A 15,605-nucleotide genomic window follows, 5' to 3' on the forward strand; every position below is an offset into this window, starting at 1 on the left:
GGAGCACAGCTGTCCCCTGCGGCCTCACTGACCCACTTGGATCCTTTCCTGTCTTTTCCGTGGAACTGCCAAAGTGACGTTTTTAAAATGCAAATCCGTTAAAATTCTTCAATGAGTCAAGGACAAAAGCCGTAACCAGTCACTGCCCTGCATTCCCTGGCCCTGGCTTCCAGGCCCGGCGCTCCCGCTCGCTCTCGCTCTCGCTCTCTCTCTCTCTCCCTCCCTCTCTCGCTCGCTCGATGGGCTCCAGGAGTCCCCTTGCTCCAGTTCTGTTGCCTCAGGAATCCTGAATAAGCTGGTCCCTGCTTCTGAAACGCTTCCTTCCCTTACTCCTATTGAGCAAACGCATTTTCTCTCTGGGCTCACCCAGCAGTTACAACTTCTAGCACCTCTTCTAAATGTTTACTGGTGCACCCGGGGGTCCGAAGGGCTAACACTAACCTATCACTTAGTGGCAACTGAATAAATAACATAAACGCACAGACTCAAGGCGATTTCTCCATCTCTCACAAAAGGCCATCCTTTCTAAGCTGCTTTAGTCTTTACAGAGTCTCTCATTTTAGGAGGCATTTTCTCCATTCCTTTATTTTACATAAGAAAAGCCCAATTATGTCTCAAGTATCCTCTACCAGTGCTAGTTTAGATGTTACAAAGATCACCTGAGGGACTCAGTATGAATGTAAGGGAAGTTTAGTATACAGATTTAGTATATATTCTGAGAGTTGAATATTATTGCGAACAAGTCTATAAAAATATATTTATAAAATATACTCAGTGTCATGCTGTGGAGAATATGAATAAAGAGAAAAACAACCATGTAAATGCTTTGCAAGTAGATACATGTGACTTCGCTTGTCAGTTTCAAGGCTCGCATCCTGCGCAAACTGTGACAACGCGAAACCACACACATCTTAAATGGCAGCAGCAATGACAGGACCTGGAAAGCCATTAGCTGATTCCAAGAGTGGCTCTTCGGCAAAGATACCACTGTAGAAAGTGTACATGAAGAGAGAAGTATTTCTAAATCAATCTAGTAGTGTATATCTGATTTTTATGTTTCCATAACTAAACTTTTACGTTAACTAGTATGGGTAAATGTTTGTTTAATCTACATCCCCACATTTATATATTCAAGCTCCCCTAAAATGGTTTTGTATCTTGTTCTGAAATGGAAGGAATGACTTAGTCAGGATTGCCTTACATTGGGGTATATTAATACTCATGTTAGTAAGTACACAGCTTTCTCAGAAAATTACTTTAAAGAGAAATACTCTTTTGGGTGAATGAGTTATAGTGTTTTTAAAAAATCAATCAATGGTTTACGATAATTCTTGAAATAAGCCATAACAGTATAAGATGATTATGTAAACGTTAATGACAACTAGCAGCATTTTAGGGGGGGGAAAAAAACATGCCTTCACAGCTTTGAATTTCATTTAGAGGTTCTACTCTGGTGACATTCCAGCAGGTCTTAGTTTCTAGCCCAAATAAATTCATGAATCCCACAAATGTGCGATAGAAGAAGGCCAGAATCACCTACAAAAGATGAAAAACAAAGATAGTGAAGAAAAATACACTATCTTCATAACAACTTTTTCAAAATACCACTTCATGATGGTTGCCTTTGACATTATAAACTTTCACAACTTTATTTAAATCATTTCACTTGGGAAACAGTCATTTTAAAATTACACACACACATTATAAACTAAAGTTGTATATTACTGCGTAATGAATATAAAAATTTTTGTTGTGATCAACATCTCTAATATATCTTGTAATCAATTCTAATATAAGTAATAGTAACTGTAAAATCAAGTATAAAATTATGTATTAAAACATGACGATGATTAATAGCAAAATACAAAGATTTATAGAAATATTTCATAACATGTTATTTAGGTCCTTGAATTTATTTTTTTCATAGTCTAAAAAATATTTAACCAACCTCATACAGCATAGCTCCTGTGCCCATTAAAACTCTACCCAAGCAGATGTAATATAACCAATCTTTCCGACCTGTAACCCACTTTTAAAGTTTAAAGACAAAGGAAAAGAACAGCAACGATATGTCATAAACTGGGAGATTTTAAAAAATTATTTTATGTATTTGGGGAAAAGCTTGCAAGACAAATTTAAAAAGTAAAAAGATAAGTAAACAAAGAGTTCAAAGTAAAAGTAAAAACCATCCAGCGCTAACTATTTTAAAAGGCCAGGGAGCGTCCCTCCAGTCTCTCCCTAGGATATGACAACACATAGCCAGGGTCTTTCAGTATTACATAATATTATTACTACCAATATAACATACATCACTAACAAACATCATAAACATCTTTCCATGTTCAAAAAGTATAGACTTACTACTTTATAACAGGTTTATAAAACTGACCTTCTGTTAACATTTATAATTTTTGTTCTCGTGTATTTATCATACATGTAGAAAACATTACCACACTAAATTATGTGATGAATCTAAAACTATACTCCTTTCTGGGATGCAGCTTGATACAGCAAAAAACCATGCCTTTGAAGTAAAAATTTCTCAGATTCTCACTCTACAAGTTACAATTTCTATGGCCTGAAGTAATACTTCAGCCTCTGAGACTCAGCCATCTCATCTCTAAAATGCTCACATGTCCAGGTTTCAGTTTAAAATCACTCATCACATTAAAACCCAGGAAGGTCTCAAACTTCATGAAAAAAAAATCAACAGATTCCAACGAGATGACAAAAATATTAGAATTATTGCTCCAACAAGCAATTATGACCATGTTTAAAACAAATGGAAACATAGGAAGTCTTAGGAAAAAATGAAAGTCTTAGCAAAGAAACAGAACATATAAGGATGGAAATAAATGAAAACTTCAGAACTGGAAAATACAATAACCAAAATAAAAACTCAGCGGAGGCTCAACAGCAGAATGAAGGGAACTGAGGGAAATAATCAGTGAACTGGCGAAGAGGACAACAGAAATTACTCAATTTCAGCAACCGAGAGAAGAGACTAAAAAAAATCATAACGGATCCCTAGGGACCCCTGGGACCATAACAAAAGACTTAATGCTTGTGTCATTGGAGGGGAGGGGGGGGGGAGGGGAAACTGAAGGTGAACAAACCAAAACCAGGATAATACCAAAGAGATCCACACCAAGCGCATCAATTACACTTTTGAAAACTTTTAAATATCATACTTTTGAACACTCGTGGGAAAATTTTAAAAAGATAAAATATTGAAAGCAACAAGGAAGAGAAAAAAAAATCTTACCTTAAAAAAGGAAAACAATTCAAAAGGTAGATTTCTCATCAGAAATCATGCAGAGACAGGATAAAGTGACACATTTGTCAAATGCTGAAAGGAAAGCTGTCAATGCAGAATCCTATATCCAGCAAAAATAGCCTTCAAGAATTAAAGGGAACTGAATATGAAAAATGAAGAAAAACTAAGAAAACATGTTGTCAGCAGATCTATCCTAAAAGAATGACTAAAGAAAATCCTCTAAACGGAAATGAAATGATGAAAGAAGGCATCTTTGAACATCAGGAAGAAGTAATTTTTTAAAACAGGTAAAACAAAATACTTTTCTTCTCCTCTTGAGTTTTAAAAAATAAGTATGGTGGCTAAAGCAAACATCTGATGTAGTTTTAAATGGATGTAGAGGAAATATTTAAGATGATTATATTATAAAGGAGTAAGGGTAAAAGATATAAAGGAAGGTAAGGTTTCTGTGCCTCATTAGAACTAGTAGAATTGTAATAGAAGACTGTAATAAATCATGTATAAAATATAATAGCTACAACCACCACTAAAAAGCTATATAAAGCAATATATTCAAAAACTATAGATAAATCAAAATAGGATACTAAAAATGTACAAACAGCTCACAGGAAAACAGAAAAAAGAAAACAGGAAAATGAAAAAACAAGAACAAAGAGAAAACAAAATCTACCAGACTTAAGCCCAAACATACTAATTATATTAAATGTAAGTGGTAGAATGCACCAATTAAAAGAGATTGACAGGTGCTAGGTCAATATTCAAAATCAACTATAACTTCTATGCAAAAGCAACAAAAACGGGAAAATAAAATTTAAAAATAATACCACTTACAATAGTAAAAATAGTGCTTATAGAAGACTGTATGCTAAAAATACAAAATACTGCTGAGACAAAAATGATTAATAAAATGGAGATCTATACTATTATCATGGGTTGGAGAGCTTAATACTAAGATGTCAATTCTTCCCAAATATGTGTATAAATCCAATGCAATCATAATAAAAACCTCAATAAGATTTCTGGACTAACGACTAACGTTTATACAGAAACGTAATTTTGAGAAGGAACAACAAAGTTGGAGAACTACGTTATTTTAAGATTTACTCTAAAGCTATAGTCATTAAAGCAGTGTGGTATTGGCATAAATATAGACATCCAGAACAACAGAATCATAGAGAATCCAGAAGCAGATCCATGCATAACACAGGAAGTCAATTTTCAACACATGCGCCAAGACGATTCAATGGAAAAGACGGTTACCATGAAGAAGCACATGGAAACTTTTTGGCATTATTTTCAATGTTTTATTCTCAGTTGTGGTTTGGGCACACAGTTTTATGCTTTTGTCAAGTGTATAACTCAAAGAACTGTATACTCAAACTAGTATGTTTTATTGCATGTAAGTTATACCTCAACAGAGCTAAGTAAAGAGAAAGCAGCCAGAGTGAGGGAACATATGTCAGCATGTATTACTAAGGATTCTGCTATAAAATATTATCAACTATGCCAACAAATAAATAAGAAAACAGCCATCAAATAGGTGACAAATATTTACACAGGTTATTGAAAGAAGAATAGGTCCAAATGGCTATTACACGTGAGGGTCTTCTTAATTCCCCAAAGCATAAGGGAAGTACAAATGAAAACAGATGCAGGAGGGCAACTTCTGATCCTCTGCTCAACTGTAAGGACACATACCATCAATAAACCCGAAGGTCCCCTCCTTTGTATTACACCATTGCGCTTACTTAGTCTTTTTATCTAATTCAAAAGCAGCCCTCTAGTTTCACTCACCTCCGGATACAGGTGGAAGCGTTTCACGGTATTGATTACAAGGGGATATTCGGTGAGCCTGTCGTTCATAATCGTCCACAGTCCTTCCAAGAACGAAGGTGCTTCAATAATGGTCTTGAAGTAGGAATAATAAAGTCCCTTAAAAGGCACAAACGGTCCATGTAGGTAAAATGTGAAAATACCCATTTTTATAAGTGCTTTCAGCCCTTCGCCCGCAGGGAGGGGTGCACAGTCGGCCCCCTGGTTTCCGCCGCCGCTCCTGGCCGCGGAGGCACCCGCCACGGCTGTCACTGCGCTACTCGCGTAAGTTCGGCAGCTCTGAAAAAGCCCTGCACGCTTGGCGGCTACATGCTGCACGGGGCTTTTCTAACCACACCCTAAAGGGGGTAATCAGTATATTTTCAACTCTGCCATGCCTAATTTCAGCCCCCTCTAGATGCCTAGAGGTTGCGATCCGATGAATCCGGCATTAACAGAGATCCTTCACGTCCTTTATAACTTTGCATACAGAAAATTACTTTTTTCAGCTCTTTATGAAATAACATAATGATCATAATCATGAGACGGAACTTCATGCTTTCGACTTACTTCCCACAGTTCAGCACGAAGTGAACGCTAACCACATGTCAACTGACTGTTGCTCACGACACAAATGCTGGGTCCTAAGAAGGGGATGAGCTTAGTGCATGGTTCCAGCACATGAAATAACCACTTTGACTAATAAAAAGTCAAGGATGAACAGCAGCATGTTGGTTCATATTACTTCCCTCATCAATTTCCTTCCTAAAATCTCAAAGCAAATAAAGGGCCACATTGTTTGCAATACTCTCCCCAAAAACATGGAAAACAATCTTCAACTCGACCCTCACTGAGCCTCATACAACCACTTTATCTTGGAGAGATTCAGCAACAGCAGTGGCTGCTCAGTCGAAGGTGTGTTTAGCTGAACGGTGTCTGAAAGAGCTGTCGTAGTTGGTGCTGGGAAAACATGAATTCATTTAAGGATTTTTTCTTTCTGCTTATGAGGGCAGCAGGCAATTCGACACTGACAGGATGTGTAACAGGCGTAAGGCAATATGTAGAGAAAGAGAAAATATATCATACGCTTTTATTAATAGCAGCCATTGTTTCTGTTCATTATCTCCCTTTTCAGTAAAACCCTCTAAGGCTGTCATTGTTCCTAGTTCACAGGCGGATCACTGAGACGTCATCACTCAGGGATACACAGAGTTTCCGTCTGAACCCAGTGGCCGCCGGTCATCCAAGCCCACTCTGCCACAGCTAATGCTCCTTATTTAATATTTTTGTCCTTTCTTTGAAAATTGAGGGAGGGAAGGGGGTGGGAGGAGGTGGAAGAGGGCAGAGACGGGATAAATGGTGATGGAAAAAATAAAAATAAAAGCTCCCCTCCCCCCAAAGAGTATAATACCTATAAAATATCAAAAACGCGAATGCCATACAGATGCTAGAGTAGCCAACTCTTCAAAGCTTTCAGGGGGCTATAAGGGCGAGTGTAAAAAGCACTGGCTGAGGGACCTAGAATAGGCAAATTCAGAGGGACGGGAAGTAGAAGGGCAGTGACCAGGGGCTGGGGAAGGGAAGGGACAGTTAGTCTTTAACGGGTACAGTTTCTCTTTGCAAGAAAAACTTCTGGAGATGGGTGGTGGTGACGGTTGCACAACATAAATGTATGTAATGCCACAGGACTGTACACATAAAAATAGCTGAAATGGTAATTTTTGCTACTTAAAAAGTTTTAATATAGTTTTAATTTTGATTGAGCCACAATTAAAAATAAAACAAAACAAGCAGAGGCTATGGAACGGGGAGGCCCGTCTGAGCTCTTCGCTGCGCCCCGGCTCTCAGCTGTAAACTTCTGCAATGCTGGCTTTCGCTACCCCATCTCATCCTCACAATAACAGCATGAAATATGCATGGCAGGTGGTGTGATCTCCATTTTACAGATCAGGTGTCAAAATAAGGAAAATTGGTAAAGAGATTACAAAGTAACCTCTTAACAGAGGTTATCTTGAAGGCAAGAGCTAAAAAAAAAAAAAAAGCCAGGAAAAACACGGATGGGGTCTCCCACCTCTAACCCAACAGCGAGCCATTTCTGGTAACACCTGATACCATTTCACGTCTTAAATGCTGTCCTGTCCTACCCTTCCGCAGCTGTCGCAATCGACCTTTATCATCTTAGAGTCTAAGTCTGCACCAGGAGAGGAGAAAACGAGGTAAGTGAAAGGACCCGAAGCCACTTCCTACTTGAGCCATGACCCCAAGTCACTGCTGGAGAAACAGTGCTGTTCACCAAAAATGCTTTTCAGTTCCTCACAAATGTCCACCTTATAGCCTTGATATTATTCAACTACAAATTAATTCATTAGAAAAAAGGACCTAACCATTTCAGTGCGAAAAGTCATCTCCCGTTCCAAAGATGAGAGGTGAGAAAAGTGACGATCGTTTTCAAAGAGTGTTACTAAATGTATCCTGGGAAGAAAAAAAGAACATATTAGAAGAACGAGGTCTTTTCAAACAAGTCCTAAAATAACCAAGTTATAGATACAGTACAAAACCATGAAGATGAAAATGAAGACATTCTTATAGTAAACAGGGAGGTAACTTTAGAGCTAGCTGACCAGCTTGCATGTTTTTAGCATTTATGCTCTAGTGCTGCCCCCGGCTGGGCGCCTCCACTCCAGGCCTCTCCATCAGAACAGAGGGAAGGCTTGGCTTGCTCATGTCACAAGCGCCTCTAATGCACCAGGTTTGGGATATGCCTCTGTAACTGCTGCAAAGCATTCGGGATATCATTTTAAATAAAACTACTTTATACTGAAGCAGTTATAAATAAGGGTAATTCCATACAAAGAATCAGTTTTCAAGTGTCAGAGAACCCAGGACTGTGGGTCAAGATGTTTTATTGGTGCAACTGAAAGCAATAGCTGTAGGCAGCGGAGATGAAAGCATATGTGATGTGCAAAATGAGTTACAGGGAGCAACTGTGCTTTCCTTCCTTTACACAGCAGACTCTTTCCAGTGAGTAGAAAATAAAAATTCCCTACATCACCCCTAAAACTTTTTCTCTAAGCTTACGTCAACTAACATACCATTACTGTAAAATAAGGGAGTTTTTTAGATGAAATAAACATGCAGAGTACACTAGAAAATCTAGCTAAAGCTGTTAAGCTTTTATTGTATGCAAACAGTGATGCCATTTTTTAATTCAAATGCTTTTATTTCAAATGGAAACTAATCTTACCAGTGCAAAACTCCCACAAAGGCAGCTGGGAAAAGAAGAAAGAAGAGTCATTAAAGGCAGCTTTCTTACGGTAATTATAATATATCCTTAAAACAACTATTTCAAATGCATTCCCTCTATGTCTAGAGAGAGCTCACTAGAGCAAGGCAGCTAGCTAATTCTGTCTACGTAACATCAGGAAAATCCCAGAAGCTCATAAAACAAATTGTGAGCAGCGCTTACCTGGGGGGGGGGGGGGGGGCAGAGGGAGACACTTGGAAGACTATATCTCATTGACTTCATTTGCAAACGAGTGATGAAATTGCTGATGATTTGGACCTTTTTGTGATTTTTTTCTTGGATCTTTTTGTGATTTTTTTCAGTATCATTCTCTCTTATTTTCCCTGTTACTATTTATTTACATCAAGTTTTAAAAAGAACCACATATACACACTATGATCAGCTTAGTCCTTTGAGAAGTGACTCGAGCCAACAGGAGCCACTCTGGCCCACTTTCCCTGGTGCTCATCAGAAGATGGCAAAGGCAGGAAGTGCGGCCTCAGCAGTACCTGAACTCCCCTTGGGGCAAGTCAAACCTTTGCTGAGCCTTGAGAGCCCCCAGACTCCTGGCCAGGGCGGCTCATCTGGAGTCCCCACGTCAGTGTCCTAGGAATGAGGCTTATCATGGAGCTGCCAGGCAGGGCAAACCCTGATACTGCTGTGGGCTTTTTGAGGAGCTCCAAACACTGTCCCCTCTGGTGGCTGGGACTCCTTATTTCCAAGGATATCATGGAGTGGGGGAGAAGGGATGGCAAGAGGCCAACTAAAACCCCACAAACCCCACTGTTCTTCCAGGGTTCCAGCAGTTTTTCTTGAATAAATGCACTCTAGATTGTTGTAAACCTCTGGTTAGTTTCTAAGGATCTGAAAATGTTGATTCTCATAATATTCCAAGTAGTTTTGTTACTGTCACAGAGGATTGAATTTACTTACCTATTCCTGATGTCCTGCCTCCTCGCCAAGATTTTATAATAGTATTTCTTATGGTTGTTCCAAAATATACTTGGCAAGACATTTTATATTAACCTCTTAAAAATTAAAAAAAAATTACTCAACTTGGCCAACAAAATAAGTGCAAATTAATCAATAAGTCAGTTAATAATAATAAAATCCTGCAATGCTGAAGGCTCCCAATCACGTCTCCGGGTCTTCTTCCGTGTTCCTAACCATCCTGGGCTCGTCCCTACAACTGCTCAATACGTCTCAGATTTGCTTGTTTTATACCATGATCAGCAAACTGAAGGCGACTCTCTGTTCCTGTCCACTAGCTAACAATGGTTGTTACATTTTTAAAGGCTATAAAAAGGAAGGAGAACAAGTGATGGAGACTGTATGTGGCCCGCGGAGCTTAAAATACTTACTACCTGGCTCTTTACAGAAAAAGTATACATTCGCTATGCACGTTAACTCTTTCTACTAATATATAATATACCCTGAGCCACTTTGAAGTTAAACCTGTACCCTCTCTCTGAACTTGAAACAGATGCCCCTCTGATCAGGCTTCACTGGCTTTAAAATACACAGACACGGGCCCTGGCCCCTGTGGCTCAGCTGGTTCGGTGTCGGCCTCTGCACTGAAAGGTTGCGGGCTCGGTCGCCGGTAGGGGGCGTGCAGGAGGCAGCCAATATTTCTCTTTCTCAAAAAAAGCCCCAAATCAACTAAAAAATCAATAAAATACACAGAGAGTGTCCTATTCAGCTACATTTGTATGCTCTTTCTTATTTTCCAGACAACTATATAGACTGGTGGAAACTCTTAAAAGTTATACTTAAGGAAAAGGGAAAGTGAAATATCCTACCAAATCCATCTAGCTTTCCCAAAGTCCTCACCAATATTCTCCGCCTCTCACTCCCTCCCATTACCCACATTCCACACCTGATCAAATGATAAGGTGTAATAATGCCAATATCCGAAATGCATAAGGCGTGGTAACGCAGGTCTCCTGGGCCCCTGGGTCCTACTAACCTCACCTCTGAACGTGACCCAGTCTTACAGTTACTGAAACAAAGGCCATTTGCAACAAGCATCCCAAACTTCTCTTCTGCCCACTTGGAGGTTCCTCTACAGTCATCCTTGCTTTTCTAACTCTCTTCTCCATAGTTAGCGTCTCAAATGCGTGTCTTTAATTCCATCCTTAACAAGGTCTGCCCCTCAGCAGCTAACCCCTCATTTTTACGCGCTGTGATAAACGGGTGCCCTGATGATGAAATTTTGTCGGTGACGTCCAGGTGACCCCGGAAAATGTCTGAAACCAAGAACTAAGGGGGCTGGGGACCTCGCCAGCGACTTCCCGGAGCTGGGCGCTTGGCACCCATTACTGCTACTAGGCTTGCCTGTGAAACGGGTCCTCTTCCGGACGCCCCCAAACCGCCCCAAGCCCAGGCGCAGAGGGCCCGCGGCGCTCACCTAGGCCTGCGGTCGCCCGCAGCGACAGCTGGCGCCTCCGCAACACGTGCACCTTGTCGCGCAGCTGCTCCAGGACGCAGTTGAGAAACTGGAAGCGCTGCAGGAACAGGCTCTTGGCGACCACTTGCATTTGCACGCAATTCTGCGCTTTGGACTTTCGGGGCCTCCGCGGGGAGTGGGGCCGGGCGGCCCTGGGCAGGTTGCCGCCGCCTACGGGCCTGGGCTTGGGCTTGGGCCTGGGCCTGGGCCTGGGCTTGGGCGCGGGCGGCCCCGGCTTCTCCGCCTCCTCCCGCGGCGACTCGTCCATGTCCGGCTCCCCAGCCCCGGGGGCCCGGCGCCGCCGCCTGGGCTGCGCGGCGCGGGGAGAGGGCCCCGGCTCCGGGGCCGCCTTTCTGGGCTTATTCCTCCTCTGCCCGAGCATTTTCTCATAGTCCCTGGTCGGATGGAGCTGGGCTCTCACGGCGCGGGCGCGCCCCGGGGCTCGCAGCCTCAACGACTCGGCCCCGCCGCCGTTGCGGGCCTCCCTGTCGTCAAGGCGACCGAGACCCCGAGGGGGCGTGAGGGCCCCGCGGCCCGCGCCGCTCCGCGCCAGCCGCGCGCAGCTCCACGTGCATCGCGCCACGCGCACCGCCCCCCACGCAGCCCGCCACGTGCACCGCGCCGCGTGCACCGCCCCCCACGCAGCCCGCCACGTGCACCGCGCCACGCGCACCGCCCCCCACGCAGCTCCCCACGTGCACCGCGCCACGTGCACCGCCCCCCACGTGCACCGCGCCACGCGCACCGCCCCCCACGCAGCCCGCCACGTGCACCGCGCCACGTGCACCGCCCACACGCAGCCCCCCACGTGCACCGCGCCACGCGCACCGCCCCCACGCAGCCCGCCACGCGCACCGCCCCCCACGTGCACCGCGCCATGTGCACCACCCCACGCAGCCCCCCACGCAGCCCCCACGTGCCCCGCCCATATTTCCTAGGTTTCCCTTATTCATCAATTTGTTTCCTGGAGTTTCCATTAGCCTTTGGACGCTCAGTGTCCTAACAGAATAAAGCATATTCTTACCCTTGGTCTAGCCCTTGGAAGTACAAATATGGTCATTTGTATCATTTAAAAATATTTTTATAAGAATGTTCATTGTACTATTATTTGTATCAGTTAAAAATTAGGAATAACCTCAACACCAAGCGGTGAATGGCAGGCCGTGCACGCAGCGCAGCATTCATCACTAAGTTGACTAAAGTCATTTGGATATTTAATGATGCAGGCAAATGCTCGCGCTGCAGTGTGAAAGGTGAAAGCAGGACGTAGGTAGTGACTCAGATGGCAGCACACACAGAGCTGACTGTGTGCCAGGCTGGGTCTAAATCGTTCACACACAGGGCCGTCTATGCAGGATGACCAGCGCGGGACTTAAGCTAGTAACCTGGCCACTCCATTCATTTCCTCGCCTGAAAAATGCTGAGGCACCTAAAACATAGTACAAGCTTAATAATTTAAAAAAGTCCTCGGATCTTTTTTTAAAAAATGTTTTTATAGAAAGGAAGAGGGATATAGAGAGAGAAACATCCATGGGCTGCCTCCTGCAGGCCCCCTACTGGGGATGGAGCCCGCAACCCGGGCACTGCCCTGACCAGGAACAGAATGGTGACCTCTTGGTTCTGAGTCACACCAGCCTGGCAAAAAAAGTTTTTATATCTTGCTCTAGATTGACCATATTCAGAGTATAGTGATGAGTATTACTTTTTACTCTTTTCGTACCTGGATTCTTTGTCATTAGCTATGCGTTCTATTATTAAACAGTAACACAAGTTCTAGGTTCCTTAGTTAACTCAGAAAACTGACATTCACCAAAATAATTATTCCTTTCATTCTGTTACTAAGGAGAGAATCGATTTGCCTTAGGTGAAGAAAAACATGCACTTAGTTTATTCCGTTGACTAGAATCATGGCATGCTTTCATCTTTTTATAACCTATCTAACAGCAGCCACTTATTTTGATGTACTAACTTTGAGCAGAGAGTTGTTTGGGTCATATTTTAGCTATATGCTTATTAATGACAATAACTTAAAACAGTATGCCAGATACTTATTCTGTGATGAACTGACAATTAAAGTAATACAGTATAATTTGATATAATACAATATATTCCCACAGTATCGTATCCACTTTGCAATGGAGATACCTCATGATTTGGCAAATTATTTCTTTTAGCGATTTTGAATGCAGTCATCTATATCTAAACCTCACCTCCGTTTTTGGTAGTTTGCAAAAAATGCAATGAAACTGTATGACCAGCAGATGGCAATAATACCTTGTAAATCAGAATTTAACATTTTAGATAGTTTCATATTTTATTCTTAAAAAGAAAAATCACTGTTCTTGTAATACATCAGTTTACTCAATGTAAAATTTATGAAAATTCCAAACGTAACCCTGCATAAGAATAATTGCATTGCATATTTCATTTATCAAAATAATTAAGATATTCATCATGGGCAAAGTTTGATTTTCCATTTAATACAGTAATGACTTTAATTGATTCAGATAATTTTGTAATCAAATTTAAATGTTTTAACTTTGCACAAATAGATATAAATTTAAGTGAGTAGCTCAGTTACATCTCTGTCTAGTGTGGTTATATGGAATGGGAAAGAGGTGTAGCTCAATGAGCAACATTTTGAAATTTTGAAATTTCCTACCTGAAATTTGATCATTTAAAATACTAATTTCACTTTAATTGATGCTCTTCTGCATAAGAGATGGGTATTTGTGCTGTTTCACAGTTTCTTTTACATTAAAGTACTTTTTTTTCTCTTATGGTGCAAGGAGTTGGAATTGGCATCCAAATATTTATCTCTAGTTTGTCATCATTAGTCCCAAAGATGGTAACAAAATTCTGAGGCTCTCATAATTATGTTAGCTAGTTGAACCACATATCCAAGATTCTTTTAGAGCAATTTGATTTAGTAATTTTATTCATTTCAATTAAGAAGTTTTTAAAAAGGTAGACCAAATGCGATTTATATCTTACACTTTTGCAAGACTTCCTATCAATTCACAAAGATGAAAAAAACCTTTTTGCTTAGTTTTCTCTATTTTAGTCTCCAAAAAATAGAATAGCCCTAAGTATGGCTATTTGTTTTCTAATTTAACAGGTGATATATACATGTCAAAAGATGTTTTCAAATTTTTCTTCAGTTACCTCCACTGAAAGAAATGTCTTTGCACATGTATATATTATAAAACAACTGTTTTAGTTTAAAACCATCACGTATCTTGAGTGATTCCTTTTGAAACAGCGCCTTTGCTGCTGTTGAATTACTCGGTAGAGCATGCAGAAATCCAAACTGGGCTCGGGTGCGTCCCCACAGGAGAAAATGGAAAATGGGCAAGTTGCAGCGAAGCAGCTCGAACGTACCCGCGTGTGCTGCTTTGAGCACCCCTGCCGGCACCATGCAGACGTCCGAGGGAGAAAGGGCATCTGTAAGCAGCTGGAATTTCTAGGAGCTCTAGTCTACTCTCTGCGTCCATGAGGGGCCTACTCTCCTCAGCTGGGGCTCTCCCGGCCACCCATACTCTGGTTAGGCCCCCAGGCCTTTATCAGATGAAATGAGACCTCCTTGACCTTGAACAGCCTCGTGGATTAATGGAATAAAGAGGATTCCTTCACCCCCTGCATGGGGAGACTGACCGATTGTATAGTTTATGCACACTGACGTCAGCAGAAGGTACTCAGTACATATTGTTAATTGACAACGCACATATACAAAACCACATACATGTATACACATACCACCCTGGCGACAGTTCTATGTACAAACTCCAACATATTGAGATTATCGTCACTTACCACCAAAGTGACTAATACAAGGATTATTACATTCAATACTGATAAGCAGAAGTCTCAGAATATATTAAAGAATTATAAAATATAAGTGCAAAATCGTAAACATGGCAATGCTGCATAAGGCATCTGCATGCTATGTTTTATATTACGTAACATTTTAGATGGATTTAACTTTGATTATGACACAATGGTCTAGAAATATCACCGGACTGGGCCCAGTATGTTTTGGGCAATTTATTTCTCCATCTCTGGTTTCCTCAACTATGAAATAAAGATTTTGGGCCGCACGGCCTTATTAAAGTCTTTTAAACTTAATTCTAGTTAGGATGTGTACATAGATTTGGGTAGCCGGAAGGATATACCTGCCGAGTCCATACAGTGCCCTGTAGCAAGCCCTCTTCTTTCCAGGGCTTCCCTTCTCTCCAGCTCTGTGTTCTGATTCCACCCTGAGCGTGTGACCCTCCGCAGTGCATCCTGTCCTCCAGTTGCCACACCTGTCTCTGCCGACCCAGGGGAGCTCAGCCTGCCCCTCTCTCTAGCCTGGTCAGCCCAGCTGCAGCCCGGCTCCACTGCAGCCTGGGCTCTGCCCCGGGTCCTCCCTGACTTCACTGCTGTCCAGGCTCTAGGCGCAGGGGGCTCCATTGCTCCTGCTTTCTAATTACTTCTCTCCTCCAGCAGCCTGGATGGCAGGCCCTAAATAAGTAGTAAGTGTTCGCATCAAGCCCGGCAGACTGTCGCTGGGGCAGCCGAGTCCCACTTCAGCATGGATGTTACCCACCCATGAGGACAAATGTGGGCCTTTAACATTCCCTTCTGGTCCGCAGTTTGTTCATACTCTTCTTGAGACACAGTGACAACTTATAATCCATTAGGAGAAAAAGTGTTGAGTTGCACAGTTTTCATGTTTCTTTAGGCCGCATACCTGGGTTCAGAAAAGGCAAGGTAAACTTTATTCTTAGAAGTTAGAGCTATTCATG

The 15,605-nt window shown here is 42.0% G+C and overlaps 1 protein-coding gene across 1 annotated transcript in view; it reads right to left on the bottom strand.

The window, feature by feature from the left end:
- Window positions 1-11,200, bottom strand: part of DPY19L2 (dpy-19 like 2) — a gene marked incomplete at both ends in the record, with an annotated part of 36,666 nt that extends 25,466 nt beyond the window's left edge. The window contains 5 exons of the mRNA XM_081146986.1: window positions 1,416-1,536; window positions 5,072-5,209; window positions 7,474-7,561; window positions 8,334-8,358; window positions 10,780-11,200. Of these exons, the coding sequence (XP_081003112.1) occupies window positions 1,416-1,536; window positions 5,072-5,209; window positions 7,474-7,561; window positions 8,334-8,358; window positions 10,780-11,200 (793 nt within the window). The remainder of the gene's footprint in view (window positions 1-1,415; window positions 1,537-5,071; window positions 5,210-7,473; window positions 7,562-8,333; window positions 8,359-10,779) is intronic.
- Between the last annotated feature and the right edge of the window lie 4,405 nt (window positions 11,201-15,605).

Source organism: Miniopterus schreibersii, assembly GCF_964146895.1.
Source record: "Miniopterus schreibersii genome assembly, chromosome: 9".
Lineage (NCBI taxonomy): Eukaryota > Metazoa > Chordata > Mammalia > Chiroptera > Miniopteridae > Miniopterus > Miniopterus schreibersii.